This window comes from Pan paniscus, chromosome 1 (genome assembly GCF_029289425.2).
Source record: "Pan paniscus chromosome 1, NHGRI_mPanPan1-v2.0_pri, whole genome shotgun sequence".
Classification (NCBI taxonomy): domain Eukaryota; kingdom Metazoa; phylum Chordata; class Mammalia; order Primates; family Hominidae; genus Pan; species Pan paniscus.
In genome coordinates, this window is record NC_073249.2 from 126,649,899 (window position 1) to 126,669,089 (window position 19,191).

The window sequence follows — 19,191 nt, forward strand, 5'->3', positions numbered from 1 at the left end:
ATGTAACACCAGTAACATTTTACCCAGCAGAAAGAGCAAAATACCTGAGCAATATAATTTAGTATTTATCCTTAAGAGTCCTCTGTATAGCATTTTGTCTTTCAAACTGAAATAGTAAAGATCTTCATTTAGAAATTGGAAGACAAGGAGATAAATATTGCTTTCTGTGTGATAAAATAAGTTTACTAAAACTAGGTATATAGATGAGTTTCCTCATATGCTTGAAGAAGAAAAAAAAAGCCACATGCCAAAATCCACATAAAAGTACAGAAAATGAAACCAGATACCCATGTGAAATCAAAACTATAGATGAATACTAAATGTATGACCAGAATTCTATCATCTCAGGTAAATTCCATTCTCTGTTGCTGCTGGTTCATCAATCTCACTTGGCTGTTAACTACACAGAACATTTAAGAAACATGCAAAAAATTTCAATCTTGACCAAACAGAAAATGTTATGCACACAGCTCCAGCCATGATAAGCCCTGTTCATCACTTGGAAACAGGGTCTACAGGCATATCTGAAGGTTTCAGAAAAATTATCCTAGGAGGGAATTTGATAGAGACTCATTAACAACAGCCTAAAAGGATTTGTGCTTTCTTTCTTAGATCACTATTCCAGTGACTTCATTCAGCTCATATTGCAATTCATTCTGAAAACTGAAAGAGGTTAACATGTCCTTTGTGGTATAATCAGGAGGATCACTTTCAAATTCTAGGTGAACTACTCACATAAATTTCCAGAGATCAAGATCACCTGACTAAATGTTTTGTGCACACCAACCCCACTGAGCAGATCCTATGGTTCAAATGTTTTAATTCCAAATTATAAATATCACTACAATACTCACTTTTAGTTTCTTGTTTAGTTTGCAGCAATATCTGTACACCATTGCCAAGTTCAGCGGTCCAAAATCTGCATAGAAACTAAGATACAAGAAAAACAAAAAATGTAGTATTTAGTCAAAGTATAATTTTCAGTAACATCAATGTTCATCTTTAATTTCATTAAATTTACAATCAAATTTCAATTATCTTATAACTAATCTGATCCATGGTATAATCCAAATAACTAATGGTTTCGTCCTAATGCCCTCTAGTTACTCTAACTAGTCTCTTAATAGGGAACTAGTGGCCGGGCGCGGTGGCTTATGCCTGTAATCCCAGCACTTTGGGAGGCTGGGGCAGGCAGACTGCCTGAGGTCAGGTGTTCGAGACCAGCCTGACCAACATGGAGAAACCCCATCTCTACTAAAAATACAAAATTAGCCAGGCAGTGTGGTGCTTGCCTATAATCCCAGCTACTCGGGAGGCTGAGGCAGGAGAATCACTTGAACCCGGGAGGTGGAGGTGGAGGTTGCGGTGAGCCAGAGATCGCACCACTGCACTCCAGCCTGGGCAACAAGAGTGAAACTCCATCGCAAAAAAAAAAAAAAAACAGAACTAATTGGACAGTTTTAAGTTCCACCTCCTTTTATCTGCCTGCCAGACCATTTAAGTAAACACACTAAAGAGCAGGCAAAGAAAGAACCAACAGGAATATAACAAGTACATGGCCTGTACTACTTGCTTTTATTTCTTTATCATATATTTTAGTCATAATCTTACTTGTGTACTTTGGATTCCAACTATTCCTCTCAAACATAGCTCACAATTCTCAAGTATCTTAAATCCAGTGGTATTTTTTCAGTTTTCGTTCTCCATGAACTTTCTGTATTATAAGACACACTGGCTCCTCCCCCTCTCTTCATCCCCTAACATCTCCAGGATACAGTCATCAATCTGTAGATCTTCTCTCTTAGCCAACATCATGAATTTAACTGACGACCCTATGGAAAAGTGATGTCTCTTCCACTTGAGAGCCAGTGTCAGTCTTCTCCATCTCGGCTACCTGCTGGGTCCACCATCTACAGGCCCTTCCGTCACCTGGAACTCAAAATATCTAAAACTCAACCCATCTTTCCTTCACATCATCCCTCCAGACAAAAAAACACTTTGCTTCTCCCAGTCACTCAGGCATTAAATCTCTCAATCACAATAGGCCAACAAATAAATATTTAATTCTGATATATCAAACAAGCTACTACTATAATTCATCCTTTCCCTTTCTCTTCCTATTTTGCCAACAGAAGTCCAGATCCTTTTCATCTCACACCTGTACTTTATATATATATATATATATACTTTAAGTTCTAGGGTACATGTGCACAACGTGCACATTTGTTACATATGTATACATGTGCCATGTTGGTGTGTTGCACCTATTAACTCAGCATTTACATTAGGTATATCTCCCAATGCTATCCCTCCCCACTCCCCCCACCCCATGACAGGCCCTGGTGTGTGATGTTCCCCTTCCCATGTCCAAGTGTTCTCATTGTTCAGTTCCCACCTATGAGTGAGAACATGCGGTGTTTGATTTTTTGTCCTTGCGATAGTTTGCTCAGAATGTTGGTTTCCAGCTTTATCCATGTCCCTACAAAGGACATGAACTCATCCTTTTTTATGGCTGCATAGTATTCCATGGTGTATATGTGCCACATTTTCTTAATCCAGTCTATCATTGATGGGCATTTGGGTTGGTTCTAAGTCTTTGCTATTGTGAATAGTGCCGCAATAAACATACGTGTGAATGTGTCTTTATAGCAGCATGATTTATAATTCTTTGGGTATATACCCAGTAATGGGATGGCTGGGTCAAATGGTATTTCTAGTTCTAGACCCTTGAGGAATCGCCACACTGTCTTCCACAATGGTTGAACTAGTTTACAGTCCTACCAACAGTGTAAAGTGTTCCTATTTCTCCACATCCTCTCCAGCACCTGTTGTTTCCTGACTTTTTAATGATCGCCATTCTAACTAGTGTGAAATGGTATCTGATTGTGGTTTTGATTTGCATTTCTCTGATGGCCAGTGATGATGAGCATTTTTTCATGTGTCTGTTGGCTGCATAAATGTCTTCTTTTGAGAAATGCCTGTACTTTTTAAAATCTCTCTCCCCTTCCCAATCATCCTGTATTCCAAGAAAGATATTAGTCTTCATAAAGTCTCAGTTCTCACATATCCTCCCACTATTCAAAAATGTTTAATGGTTTCTTACTGCCTTTAGAATAATTCCTTGGCCCAGCAATCAAAGCCTTACACAACATTCCCCTAGCTTCCAGGCTGACCTTATCTCCTGAGAGGTCCCATAGGAAATCTGCATTCCAACAAACATGTCCATTCCTTATTCCCAAATATTCTAAATGTATTCTTTATCTAAGCCTCCACTCACATCGGTTTCTTTGTCTAGAGTGTCCTCCTTTTCTTTCTGCTACACTCTACCTTGCTCAAAGTCCAGTGCAAATCCCACCTTCTCCATGAAGCCTTTCCAATCATCCTAGGGAACACCTTTCTCTCAAAGTTTTCAAAACTTACTGTCTGAGTCATTCGTTTAGTCTACTACATATACTACTAAATATTGCAAATTATTTTAAGTATTGATTCTACTTAATCAACTACAATGTAAGTCTCTCTGTCAGGGACTGTATCATATACTTATGATTAGAAGAATGTCCTACACGTAATACAAAAGCAGAAACGAGTATTCATTATGAAATAGTTTGTTCATTAATGCTTTAAGTTCAATTTAGTCTAGACCACAAATTTACTAAATACCAACATATTTCCAAAATCCATCCCCAAAAGACCTTTGAATTAGTCATTTAATTTTTTTGCTGCCACCCAAATGACACTATCATAACTATGTCATTACATTACATAAAATCTGCCAATAGCCACTTGCCTTAGATAAATAAAGAATGCTGAATTTGTATATTTTATCCCTATTAGGCAGGTTGGTAATATTTTGAAATTTATATTACAGGTGGCACCAAATTTAGCTGTCCCTTTACACAGGCTTCATGAGAAGAACACAGAGATGCATCAGAGAAATGCAAATCAAAACCACAATGAGATACCATCTCACACCAGTTAGAATGGCGATCATTAAGAAGTCAGGAAACAACAGGTGCTGGAGAGGATGTAGAGAAATAGGAACACTTTTACACTGTTGGTGGGACTGTAAAGTAGTTCAACCATTGTGGAAGTCAGTGTGGCGATTTCTCAGGGATCTAGAACTAGAAATACCATTTGACCCAGCCATCCCATTACTGGGTATATACCCAAAGGACCATAAATCATGCTGCTATAAAGACACATGCACACGTACGTTTATTGCGGCACTATTCACAATAGCAAAGACTTGGAACCAACCCAAATTTCCAACAATGATAGACTGGATTAAGAAAATGTGGCACATATACACCATGGAATACTATGCAGCCATAAAAAATGATGAGTTCATGTCCTTTGTAGGGACATGGATGAAATTGGAAATCATCATTCTCAGTAAACTATCGCAAGAACAAAAAACCAAACACCGCATATTCTCACTCATAGGTGGGAATTGAACAATGAGAATACATGGACACAGGAAGGGGAACATCACAATCTGGGGACTGTTGTGGGGTGGGGGGAGGTAGGAGGGATAGCATTAGGAGATATACCTAATGCTAGATGACGAGTTAATGGGTGCAGCACACCAGCATGGCACATGTATACATATATAACTAACCTGCACATTGTGCACATGTACCCTAAAACTTAAAGTATAATAATAATAAAAAAGAAAGAAAGAAAGAAAGAAAGCAGCAGTGATTTGAAATAAAAGTTCTAGACTCATTTCTTAACTTCCCAGCGTGGTGTTATATTGTAAATGTAAACAAAATACCCACGAATCCAAAATGAACTATACCTATAATCCCCTTACTGACCAGTCCAAGACAAGTCAACAAAAACTAACTCAAAAGAACCAAAATGAAGAGTATAGGCATATCTCATTTTATTGCACTTCAATTTATCATGCTCACAGATAGTGCATTTTTTAACAAATTGAAGAACCGTGGCAACCCTGCATCAGGCAAGTCTATCAGTTCCATTTCTCCAACAGCATGTGCTCACTTCATGTCTCTGTTTCACATTTTGGTAACTCTCACAATATTTTAAATTTTCATTATTATTGTATCTGTTATGATGGTCAGTGATCTTTGATATTACTACTGTAATTGTTTTGGGTCTCCACAAACTGTACCCAAATAAGATAGCAAACTTAATTGATAAATGTCATATGTGTTCTGACTGCTTCACCAACTAGCCATTCCCCCATCTCTCTCCCTCTCCTTGGACCTCCCTATTCCCTGAGACACAACAATATTGAAATCAGGCCAATTAATAACCCTATCATGGCCTCTCAGTGTTCAAGTAAAAGCAAAAGTCACACATGGTTCACTTTAAATCAAAAGGTAGAAATGATTAAGCTTAGTGAAGAAGGTGTATCGAAAGCCAAGACAGGCCAAAAGCTAGGCCTCTTGCTCCAAACAGCCAACTGTGAATGCAAAAGAAAAGTTCTTGAAGGAAATTAATAGTGCTACCCCAGTGAACATATGAATGATACAAAAACAAAATAGCTTTATTGCTGATATGGAGAAAGTTTTAGTGATCTGGATAGAAGATGAAACCAGCCACAGCATTCCCTTAAGCCAAAGCCTCATCCAAAGCAAGGCCCTAATTCTCTTCAATTCTATGAAGGTTAAGAGAGGTGAGGAAGCTGCAGAATAAAAGTATGAAGTTAGCAGAGGTTGGTTCATAAGGTTTAAGATTTATGGGAGGAAGTCAACATATTAACATTCACAGGAGTTTGAAAGATGTTGATTCCAACGCTCATGAATGCTATTGAGGGGTTTAAGATGTCAGTGATGGAAGTAACTGCAGATGTGGTGGAAATGGCAAGAGAACTAAAATTAGAAGTAGAGCCTAATTGCTAAATTCTCATGATAAAACTTGAATGAGGAGTTGCTTTTCATTCAACTTTATCATGCTCACACCTTTTGCTCATGAATGAGCAAAGAAACTGGGTTCTTCAGATGGAATTTACTCCTTTTGAAGATGCTGTGAATATTATTGAAATGACAACGAAAAAATTAGAATATTACACATACTTAGTTGATAAAGTAGCCCCAGGGTTTGAGAGGATTAACTCCTATTTTGAAAACTCTAAGTAAAATGCTATCAAATAGCATCTCATGCTACAGAGAAATCTTTCATGAAAGGAAGAGTGAATCAATATGGCAAATTTCACTGCTGTCTTATTTTAAGAAATTGCCACAGCCACCCCAACCTTCAGCAACCACCACCCTGATCAGTCAGCAGCCATCACACTGGGGCAGGGCCCTTCACCAGCAAGAAGATTACAACTTGCTAAAGGCTCAGATGATCATTAGCATTTTTTAGCAATAAAGTATTTTTAGTTAAGGTATATACATTGCTTTCTTAGACACAATGCTATTACACACTTAATAGACCACAGTATAGTATAAACATAGCTTTTATATGTACTGAGAAACCAAAAAACCTTGTGTGACTTGCTTTATTGCAGTATTTGCTTTATTGTGGTGGTCTAGAACCAAACCTGCAATATCTCCACAGTATGCCTGTGTATAAATATGCATCTACCAGTATTGATTAAGGTAACCTTTTTTCTAAATAAGAGATTTTCTTATCCTTGGGTTAATGGAAGCAACACTTTTGACTAATATAACTTGTTTTTTTTCTACTTGTATATGAATATTGACACTGGTAGAATTTGAAGTTAAATTTGGAGTTTTTAGCTATGGTTATTTCAGCTTTTTAAACTCACTTTGAATAAATTTTGGGAAAGCAAAAATTCAAGTTATCCATAAAAATCCTCCAAAAACCAAATCCAGCAGCACCTCAAAAAGTTTATGCATGACGATGAAGTAGGCTTCATTCCTGGAATGCAAGGTTGGGTCAGCATATGCAAACCAATAAATGTGACACACCACATTAACAAAATTAAACATTTTTTTAAAATGTGATCATCTCAAAGACACAAAAAAAGCTTCTGATAAAATCCAACATCCGTTCATGGTAAAAATCCTTAACAAACTGGGCATCAAAGGAACATACCCCAAAATAATAAGAGCCATCTATGACAAACCCACAACCAACATCATACTGAATGAACAAAAGCTGGAAGCATTCCCTTTAGGAGCTGAAACAAGACAAGGATGCCCACTCTTACCACTCCTATTTAACACAGTACTAGAAGTCCTAGCCAGAGCAAGCAACCAAAGAAAAAATAAAAGGCGCTCAAATAGGAAAATAAGTCAAACTATCTCTTTCCATTGACGATATAATGATATACCTAGAAAATCCTAATGACTCTGCCAAAAGGCTCCTGGAACTGATAAACAACTTCAATAAGGTTTCAGGATACAAAATTCATGTACAAAAATCAGTAGCATTTCCATACACCAATAATATTCAAGCTAAGAGCCAAATCAAAAATGTAATCCCAGTTACAATAGCCTCAAAAGAACTAAAATACCTAGGAATACATCTAACCAACATGAAAGATCTCTACAAGGAGAACTACAAAACACTGCTAAAAGAAATTACAGACAACACAAATGAAAAAACATTACATGCTCATGGATTGGAAGAAACAATATGGATAAAATCACTATATTGCCCAAAGCAATCTACAGTTTCAACACTATTCCTATTACACTACCAGTATCATTTTTCACAGAATTAGGAAAAAAACTATTCTAAAATTCATATGGAACCAAAATAAGGCCAAATAGTCAAAGCAATAAGCAAAAAGAACAAAGCCAGAGGCATCGCATTACCCAAATTAAAACCCTACTCTAAGGCTATAATAACCAAAACAGCATGGTACTGGTACAAAAACAGACACATAGAACAATGGAACATTATAGAGAACCCCGAAATAAACCTGTACACCTACAGCCATCTGATCTTCAACAAAATCAACAGAAACAGCACTAGGGAAAGGACTTCCTATTCAATAAATGGTGCTGGGATAGCTGGCTAGCCAAATGCAAAAGAATGAAACTGGTCTCCTATCTATCACCGTATACAAAAATTAACTCAAGATAGATTAAAGATTTAAATGTAAGATCTCAAACTAAATGTCCCAGAAGAGGCCAGGAGCCGTGGCTCATGCTTATGAAATAGCACTTTGGGAGGCCAAAGTGGGAGGATTGCTTGAGCTCAGGAGTTTGAGACTAGCCTGAGCAACAAAGGGAGACTCCATCTCTACAAAAAAAAAAAAAAACTTTAGGCTGGGTGCAGTGGCTCACGCCTATAATCCCAACACTTTGAGAGGCTAAGGCAGGCCGATCGCTTGACCCCCAGGAGTTCAAGACCGGCCTGGGCAACATAGCAAAACCCCATCTCCTAAAAATTACAAAAATTAGCTGGGTGTGGTAGTGCATGCCTGTAGTCCCAGGTACTTGGGAGGCTGAGGCAGGAGAATTGCTTGAGCCCGGGAGGTCGAGGCTGCAGTGATTTCTGATGGTGCCACTACACTCCAGCCTGGGTGACAAAATGAGACCCTGTCTCCAAAAAAAAAAATTTTTTTTTTTATTAGCCAGGTGTGGTGGCATATATCTATAGTCCTAGCTACTTGGGAGGCTGAGGCAGGAGGATCACTTGAGCCCAGAAGGTCAAGGCTGCAGTTAGCCATGATTATGCCACAGCACTCCAACTTAGGTGTCTCAAAAAAAAAAAAAAAAAATTTTTAGAAGAAAACCTAGGAAACACCATTCTAAATATCAGCCTCAGGAAAGAATTTATGACTAAGTCCTCAAAAAGCAAACATTGACAAGTGGGACCTAATTAAACTAAAGAGCTTCTGAACAGCAAAATAAACTATCAACAGAGTAAACAGACAACATACAGAAGGGGAAAAATATTCGCAAACTATGTATCTGACAAAGGTCTAATATCTAGAATCCATAGGAATTTAACAGTTGAACAAGAGAAAAATAACCCCATTAAAAAATGAGCAAAAGACATGAACAGACACTTCTCAAAAGAAGAAATACAAGCACCTAACATATGAAAAATGATCAACATCACTAATCATCAGAGAAACACCAATCAAAACCATAATGAGACACCATCTCACACCAGTCAGAATGGCTACTATTAAAAAGTCAAGGCTAGGCAGTGGCTCACACCTGTAATTCCAGCACTTTGGGAGGCCAAGGTGGGCGGATCACGAGGTCAAGAGATCAAGACCATCCTGGCCAACATGGTGAAACCCCATCTCTACTAAAAATACAAAAATTAGCTGGGCGTGGTGGCACACGCCTGTAGTCACAGCTACCTTGGAGGCTGAGGCAGGAGAATCGCTTGAACCCAGGAGGCAGAGGCAGGAAAATTGCTTGAACCCAGGAGGCGGAGGTTGCAGTGAGCCGAGATTGCGCCACTGCACTCCAGCCTGGCGACAGAGCGAGACTCCATCTCAAAAAAAAAAAAAAATGTCAAAAAACAACAGATTCACACTGTTGGCGGCGGGACTCTAAATTAGTCCAGCCACTGTGAAAAGCAGTTTGGAGATTTCTCAAAATAACTTAAAACAGAACTACCATTCAACCCAGCAATCCCATTACTGGGTATATATCCAAAAGAAAATAAATCGTTCTATCTTCGCAGCAACATGGATGAAGCTGGAGGCTATTATCCTAAAAGAATTAATGCAGGAATAGAAAACCAAATACCGCATGTTCTCATTTATAAGTGGGAACTACACAATTGACTACTCACGGACAAAAAGATGGCAACAATAGACATGAAGGACTACTGAAGTGGGGAGGGAAGAAGGCAGTAAAGGGTTGCAAAACTAACTATTGGGAACTATGCTCACTACCTGGGTGACAGGATCATTTATACCCCAAACCTTAGCATCACAAAATATGCTTGTATACAAACCTGCACATATACCCCTGAATCTAAAATAAAAGTTGAAATTTTTTAAAAAAGAATTCGTCATCAAATTCCAGTTTCATACTAACCATTACAATCCAACTTCAAACTCAAATTCAAAGATTTACAATTTCTAACAATCAGATTGGCTTAGCCACATGTACTTTTGAAAGCAATATGGTTCACATATGAACCTATTTCACCAAACACCAGGAAATAAAATTGGTATACTACAATAACACAGGAGAAAGTAAATCAAATACAAACATTATCCTTAAGTTGATCTGTACTCTCCAACATGGTAGCCACTAGTCATGGCTATTTAAATTTAAATTAACTAAGGTGAAACAAATTAAAAATTCTTCAATTATTTCAAATGTGTTCAAAAGCCACATGTAGCTAATGGCTACAGAATTCAACAATGTTCTTCACTGATGGACAATACTGATCAAGATGAAAAGACATATCAAAATAACTATAAAAGATAAAAGAAATTACCAAGTACCATAAACGAAGTATAGATAAAATGTTTGAAGACAATATCCTTTCCCTACAAAGGCCCAATTATTTCCCAACAGTGAGAATAGGCCCTGGTAATTTTTATCCTGTTTTGTTCAAGAGGGTCATATTTCCAAAAAGCCAGTTGGGACTTGGAACATAAGAGAATGGAAAAATAGGTGAGGATCTGGTTCCCACCCTCCTTCACTGTCTCTCAAAAAGACAGGCTGTTTTAAGAGTAGGCTGCTATCCAAAGATAGCAACAATGAAGAAGTTATGCCTCTCTTTTGGCAAGAGCCTCAGGTTAAAGGTAGAAAAAAAATAAGCAATCCTAACCCAGAGGACTTCCCACTCCACAGTATGTTGAAGCTCAGTGGGCCAGCCTTTATATCCCACAAAAGGACGGATGAGCTTCAAGTTACACTAAAAAAATTCAGTCAAAAGTTTTGCACAACCAAGAGCAATTTTGAACAAGTCTTCAAAAGTCAGAATTGTCACAAATATAAAGCCAACAAGCTCTATCTTATCTTAAAGTCATTTGATACAATACTTACACTTGTAAGACTATTTATGTATTTAAAATAATATAGTCTTATACATATAGTTTTCTAGCTTACTATTAATAAATATATTTTTAAATGTCAAGATCATTGAAAAATTGCTGATAGTTGTTCACACCATGCTGGGTTATCACCAACTTTGGTATAATGAAATACTGTGAATAAAGAAGACATCTTCCAACAACATGCTCCTTTGTAAGAACCTTCTTCACCAGAGTTGAGGGAAAATGAAAACATACTTATAATACATACTATTAGCTAGAGGGAAATTCAAAATAAAAATTAATTGATAATCAATGAAAATAATCAAATGTGCTAGATTTATTTGGGCAGCTTGGAACAAAAGCAGGGTGGAAGAGGAGAAATGGAAGGTCATCAACCTGGGGATAGTGAAAAGGGAGGAGACGGTAGAAATAAGCACTTCATAGACTATTCAGAAATCTGAGGGTTGAGTGCACTCCTAAACTTGAAGTTAATGACAATGGACAGAGTCTTCTCCACTCTGGCATTTCCTAGGAAAAGGCTTCCAGAGCCACAGCCAAGCAAGGGTCCCCACTTTGTCTTGGCAGAGGGGAGTAGTCTTTTGGTCTCATGTGGCCAGGGAAAAACACGGACATTTTATTATTTCAGAGTACCCGTGCGTTCATCTCCAAATGAATTAACAAATGAACGAATGATTCTCTCCACCTATTTGCAGATTTCTTCTAAGAAGGTTGGCAAATTATGGGTCAATGCCTACAATGAAACTCATGAACTATTAAGGGAAAATCGGTCCATCCATCTTTTTATTCAGTAAGTGTAAATAGCTAAAATCAAACCCTTTTCTGTTTTGACAGGAAAGAAACTAAAAGAATTGGAGCATTTGGAGTCCTGCAAGTGGAGGAGGAAGGAGGTTCATCTCCTTACCGGGAGAACAAAGAAACAGGAGCCCAAGGATCAGAGCAAACATTCACAAGGGTAGGATCACCCACCACCCCACAGGTGCAGGTCCTACAAATTTGAAGGGACATAGAAGCTGGGCCTAAAAGCCTTGCTGTCATACTCAACATGTGCAGCTCTTCTCACAGATTTATGAAGTTTATGATGTACCATTATTTTGTCTTCGGTTTTTCTAATAAACTATAATTTAAGTGAGTCAATTCCCAGAGGAATCGTTGTTTGAAGTATTGTTATACCTTATTCTACACATTAGAAGCTTCATGTGAAAATTCCCAACACCTCAGCAAAAAGATAAGCTCCATTCCAAGAAGTACTCATTCATTCAACAAAATTTATGACTATCTATTCTGAGCAAGGCATTACAAGTTAGCATATTCATCACAGAGTACTTGCAATACAAAAAAAATTAACTGCTTTAAAAACAGGATGAATAAATTCTATAAGATCGTTATAAGGCATGCCAACCTTTCAATGTTTTACCAGCACTGCTGATGTTTTTTGTCTCTTCATTCACTTGCTCACTCAAATAGTTACTAAAAGCCTATTGGTCACCAGTCCCTACCCACAAGGAGCTCACTATCTACTGAGAAGACAGGTAAAGACATTATTACAATGTGATAAATGCTAAAATAGCAGTATCCTCCAAAACACAATGAGACCGTGTGTGTGTGTGTGTGTGTGTGTGTGTGTGTGTGTGTGTGTGTGTGTAAAATTTTGTTGAAATTGATCAGCAATGCCTCTGGGCCACACATTACCTAATAGTTTCCCTATCACTAGAATACTATCCGCACCCCTCCAGTCAGATGATAAAGTTTCTGTATGAGACGTGATTATTATGGCTGAACTCATAATGATCACATTTTAAAAAGGTCCTAACTGCATAACAAATACCAACCTCAGATGAGGGCACTAGTCTGAGTTTTTGCTCAAGCCCTTTAGCATAACCACCCACAGTCACACTGATGCCAACTTCTTGGGGAAGAGTTGCTGCACATCTAACAAGCTTCCCACACACATAGCAGTCTGATGCAGAACTAAAGATCACTGGGTGCCAAAAGGTTCCAGTCCCAATTTGGTCACTCAGTGTCCCTAATCTGGTGTCGTAGCCTCTCTGGGACTCCACGTCCTCATCTATCAAATGAAGCCACTGAATTAGATGGCTCCTAAAGTTCTTTCCAGCTCTTATGTAATATCATATATCACAGTTCTAGCCGCTATATAGACTCTACAGAGTCTATGACTCTAGTTATCCTTATTGGACAAACCCATTCAACTGTTCAAATGTTTCTCAAGGTCTACTTGCCCTATTTGATGTTCTCTGTTCTATCTGTCCTCTCAGTGCATTGGGTCTGGGTACAGAAAACATTTCCCTCAGAGTGTCTCCTCTTTGGGGAAGGAAAAGAACACAACTTTTTCCATGAAATTCACTGTTTTCTGCACAGCCAGAAAGCAAACCCACAGACTACAAAGCAGCTACATGTATTAGGAAACTTGACATCTTTATTACTTACTTGTCTGCAAAAAGTCTGACATTTGTTGAGATCATAAAGGAAGGAGAGAACCCCAATATCAACTATCAATCCTGTCCCTTGATGCATTGTCTAGATTTCTAAGAAAGTTCAGGTTTACAACACCAGAGGGTGAGGAACCATTCTCCACTTATTACCTTCTTAACCCGAGGTAAATACTGGTCAGGTCAGGTGTCAGCTGCTGTTTCTGTAAAATAGGTGAGTGCTTTCACTTTGCCTTAAAGCCAAACAACAGACCAGATGGTATCAAGAAACCTTCCAGTATCAGGGTCTGTAATTCTAACATCCCTCGTTAGAGAAGGTCAGTTAATAAAAACTCCCTTAGAGACTCAGATTAATGAAAACAAAAGGAGACTTCTTCAGGAATGCACTGGGAAAATTAAAATTCACTCCCACAGAAATATTCTCAAGCAGTGTAAATTAACTCCATTATTCAATGGCTAGTACTGAAGGCAGGAGAGCTATACAGACAGTATATGCAAAGCTTTGTTAGAAAACAGAATGATGAGCGATTCCCCCATACATAAAAGGCTAACCCTTAGATTTCATAAAGTGGCTGAGGCTCTCAAAAGGAAAATAATTACTCTAAAATTTGTGGTGAGGATCACAGGGCCAGGGGCAACGGCTCACGCCTGTAATCCCAGCACTTTGGGAGGCCGAGGCGGGCGGATCACGAGGTCAAGAGATTGAGACCATCCTGGCCAACATGGTGAAACCCTGTCTCTATTAAAAAAAAAAAATACAAAAATTAGCTGGGTGTGGTGGCATGCACCTGTAGTCCCAGCTACTTGGGAGTCTGAGGCAAGAGAATCGCTTGAACCTGGGAGGCAGAGGTTGCAGTGAGCCGACATCGGGCCACTGCACTCCAGCCTGGCAACAGAGCGAGACTCCATCTCAAAAATAAAAAATTTAAAAAAAAAAAAAGATGATCCATAATGATGACGTCTGTGTATGACAGAAAAAAAGTAAATTGTGATCAATAAATTTTTTTTTTTGTGACAGGGTCTTGATCTGCCACCTAGGCTGAGTGCTGTGGCATGCTCATGGTTCACTGAAGCCTCGACCTCCTAAGCTCAAGTGATCCTCCCACCTCAGCCTCCAGAGTAGCTGGGACTACAGCCATGTGGAACATGCCTGGCTAATTTTTGTATTTTTTGTAGAGACAGGGTTTCAGCATGTTGCTCGAGCAATCTGCCCACCTTGGCCTCCCAAAGCGTGGAATTAGAAGCGTGAGCCACTATGCCTGGCCAGTAAATTCTTTAAGAAGGCAGAAATGTATATTCATTTTAGAAAGGTTTCTGTAAATTATTCAAATTATAAAACTTTGATATTTCAGAATGTAATTTTCCAATTCTCTGTAGAAGTTGTCTCACTGAAATGCCACATATCCAGATACACAAAACTGAATAAATGCATTACTAAAGTACATCAATCATGGGGACCAAATTTGAAATAAACTACCTTTTCCAGTTCTCAAAAGAAAATTAAATTTTATAAAAAAAAAAAAAGAGAGAAGTCTAAACTGGCAAATTCTTCAATTTGTCACTAGGATGTGAAAATATTTAAGACCAAAAAATTAAATTAACAATAAAGGAAATATCTTATTCAAATTTATAGTTTACACAAATTATTTCTTATAAAGGAATTCACTGTCAACAACAAATAATTGTGATCATTTACCAGATGTTTTTGATATACGAGTTAAAAAGAAATTACTTAGGCAGGTACTGAGGGTACGGGAGCCCTCGGTAAGGGTTTCCTTTTAATGAAAAGCAGCCCTAAAATCATTTTCTCTTTTAACAAACAGCAGCCTGTAAAAGAGAGCTGCACACGTAAACAAGCAGGCTGGAAACTTGCACAGGTGAATGCCGGCAGTTGTGCCAGTAGGAACACTACTACCTGGGACTAGGCATGTTCAAAATGGCAGCTCCATCTTCTCTTTTTGCCAGCCACATGTACAGTGAGGAGCAGACAAGACGGCACTGGCCGAGTGGAAAGTCCATTTGCATAATAAGATTAGGGTGGGGTGATCAGCCTTCCCCACCCACTACGTAAACGTCACACATGGTTGAACCAATCTGCGGGCCCTATGTAAATCAGACACCGCTTCCTCAAGCCAGACTATAAAACCTGTTGCGGTCAGCTGCAGGCCCGCCTTTCCCTTTGGACTCCTCTGTGTCACAAGAGAGGGAGAGCTACTCTCTCCTCTGTCCTTTCTTCTGCCTATTAAAGTCTCTGCTCCTTAACCCACTCACGTGTCCCTATTGTTAATCTTCGATGAGATGAAGAACCCCGGGTATTTACCCCAGGCAACAATGCTGCTTCATTTTCAAGTTGTCAAGAACTGGGGATGTTACATATTTTTAATAAATAGAGCAATATTTTTGATGACTCTCAATCCACATAAAATTCTTTGGTGCTCCTGGAAGTATTTCGTTGATTAAAACAAACCAATATATTTTTTAAGTAAATTGAAACTAAAGCTTTAAAAAGAATTATTCACAGCTCTACTTTGCTTCAGTAATGTGAATTGGAACAACTTAAAATGACAAGACATAGGAAACAACCAAAATGACCAAAGAGAGAAAAATGTTCAATACAGTATGGTATATCCTTTCCCTGAAATATTATTAATATAGAGACATTTATGGTGATTTTGAAAAATGGCATTGGTTTACAATGCTCATGTATGATTTAAAAAAATCAGCATTTAAAACTGCATATACAAAATTATGCCAATTAAAAATTTATAGCACTGTAGGTTTGAATTTCTTCATTGTAGAAAAGCAATATTCTTTGAAAAATTAAAAAAAATATTTCTAAGACACAATGAATTTCACAATTCAGTATAAAAAAATTCAGCTCAAATCACAAAGCCAGAAAGGAACTTGAGATCAGTTGTGCCACTTACCTCCCCACATTTTAAATATCCAGGACAGACACGGTCTATTTTCTGCTTAAAGATCACAAAAGACAAAGACTCCATTATAATGACCCCCTTTTTACTTCCTATCTCCAATCCTCAAAACAAAACAGAATAGCAAAAAGGCAGTTTCCTTCTGATTTACGTACCTCACCTACTTAAAGGTGTCACTCTCTCCCAGTCACCCAAGCCAGAAACTTTGAATTCACCTTTGCTTCCTCCTCCCTACCCGCATCTGGTCAGTCCCAAATCCAGTCAACCAATTCTTTCCAGCCTCTCCCCATCTGGCCTTTCTTTCCCCACTGCTGCAACCCTAATCCAATTCTTCCATAGCCTAACTGACCCCACCTTCGAGCGATGGCAGCACTCGTCCTAAAGTAGAGCCCTGGTCACTCTCTGCCATTTACAAGCAAGCACAATTTACTGACATCCAAACAGTTTTCCACAATCCAGTCCCCAACTAAGTGACTGCTGCTGTGACCTGTGACTCCTCTCCATTCAAATATTATTACACCTCCTCTAACAGAATCTTGCTATTCCCAAACACCTCTTGTGCCTTTTCTCAGGACTCTGCCTGAAATCTTTTTCTTTCCTTTCTTCCTCATTCACTCGCTCACTCATTCATTCATTCAACTAAAATTTCTTGAGCCCCATATCTATGCCAGGCACAGTGCTAGGTGTTGGGACATAATGGTGAGCAAAAACAGGTAGTACTGGTCCTCACAGAGATCATAAAATGTACTCTTTGCTATTATACACCCTTCAAAAACTAGCTCAGTGCTTATCACCCTGGGTAGCAATAATCTCTTCCTTTCTTGAACTCCTAACACATACATTTGCAGCTTTGGTCATGTATTATCCTGTACTGCATGTGTTTCTACTTCCTTCTTTACAAATACATATCTCCAAAGCATTAGTACAGTGTTCTGCATCAAAATCTATCCCATCTAAATACTAAGTTTCTTGTATAGCAATTTTCAACCACTTATGAAAGTTTTAAGTTATGCTTTTCACTTCCCATAAAAATGTGTCAAGAGTTTTGTGAGGCTTGTGTTTTAGTTTTTTGTTTTTTTGTTTTTTGTTTTTTGTTTGTTTTTTTTTTAAGCACAAAGGGGTATTGAGCTGTGGCTAAGCAAAAGTCATTTACTTCTGGCTTGGGAATGTGTTTATGAACTTACAAATGAGAACATCTAATGTCTTAGGAATCTACTTCAAACAAAATAATGAAGCCGCCCTGTGGTGACCTGGCACAGAAAGAACCTGGAAGGCTGACAGCTCCCCACTGGGATCTCCTGCAGCCCACTTGGAGCTCTCTCTCAGGCTGCATGATTATGACTAGCCCTGTTAAGATAACTCTCCTTAGCACCTAGGCTACATTTTTTGTTTTCACAGCCTTATCTCAAGCAAACTGAAAAAACGGAGTAATAATTTATCATTATGAAGATTAGAGATCAACTCTACACCGAATGCCTAAGAGGTCAAAACAGCAGATATTTAAATAAATCATTATCTAGAAGGTAAATTTGATTCCCCTGGATTGCAGAATTAAGAACCGTGGGCCAGGCACGGTGGCTCACGCCTGTAATCCCAGCACTTTGGGAGGCCGAGGCAGGCAGATCACTTAAGGCCAGGAGTTCGAGACCAGCCTGGCCAACATGGTGAAACCCTGTCTCTACAAAAAAATACAAAAATTAGCAAGGCATGGTGGCATGCACCCATAATCCCAGCTATTCGGGAGGCTGAGGTGGGAGAATTGCTTGAACCCAGGAGGTGGAGGTTGTAGTGAGCCGAGATTGCCCCACTGCACTCCAGTCTGGGTGACAGAGCAAGACCCTGTTTCAAAAAAAAAAAAAAGAACTAACTATGAATGTACACAGATATATCTACTTCCTCTTAACATATACTACATCATAGCACTGGCTGTCATGTGTTCAAAACAGAAGGTGAAAAAGGCTAGGCACAGTGGCTCATGCCTGTAATCCCAGCACTTTGGGAGGCCAAGGCAGGCAGATCACGAGGTCAGGAGATCAAGACCACCCGGCCAGCATGGTGAAACCTCGTCTCTACTAAAAATACAAAAAAAAAAAAAAAATAGCTGGGCGTGGTAGTGCGCGCCTGTAATCCCAGCTACTCAGGAGGCTGAGGCACGAGAATCAGTTGAACCCAGGAGGCGGAGGTTACAGTGAGCCGAGATCACACCACTGCACTCCAGCCTGGCAACAGAAGGAAACTCCAACTCAAAAAAAAAAAAAGAAGAAAGTGAAAAAAAGCAGCCCTGAACAATATTACTTTTCCAAGGTTTGGATGAAGAGAAGAAAAAGGGGGGAAGAAACTATAAACTACCATCTTTTAGAAAGTAAACAGTTTTCTGAGGGGCTTTTTTGGAGAATACCTTAAAAAAAAAAATCACCTTAAGTTACACCAGGTAAGCAGCCAGAACATTTCACCAGACAGCCTACAAAAGCAGTTATCATAGGCTTATAAAAACTGGGCTTCTTTCGTTTTCACGTGTCCTACAATTAACTCAATTTCTTTCCTCTCTTTCTTTTTGGTAGTGCACTGATAGGAAAAAAAAGGCAAAATTATACCCCCCAAAAGTGAAATTACAAAGAAAAATGTTTAAATTACCACCACACATTCCCAGATAGGAGCTGGTCATAGTTTGTGCATATACTGTCAGTGGCACATTTCCCCCAAGAGCCATCACCACCCAAGTTAGAGGGATCAAGTCTGTCAGGAAGGGGCAAAGTTGTCCCATACCCTCCCCATTGGCATCAGTCTCAGGCCAACTGGAAAATGCCTGGACTCCAGGGTGGACTGCCTCTGGCTTGCCTCCCTGCTATGCCTTACCAGCTCAGTGACCTTAGGCAATATACTTCCCTCT

The 19,191-nt window shown here is 38.9% G+C and overlaps 1 protein-coding gene across 4 annotated transcripts in view; it reads right to left on the reverse strand.

Moving 5' to 3' along the window:
- Positions 1 to 19,191, reverse strand: part of CDC14A (cell division cycle 14A) — a 170,434-nt gene that overhangs the window by 142,705 nt on the left and 8,538 nt on the right. For all 4 annotated transcript variants that reach the window (XM_003808479.6, XM_014346180.5, XM_055115543.3 and 1 more), the window contains exon 3: positions 855 to 930. In XM_003808479.6, the coding sequence (XP_003808527.1) occupies positions 855 to 930 (76 nt within the window). The remainder of the gene's footprint in view (positions 1 to 854; positions 931 to 19,191) is intronic.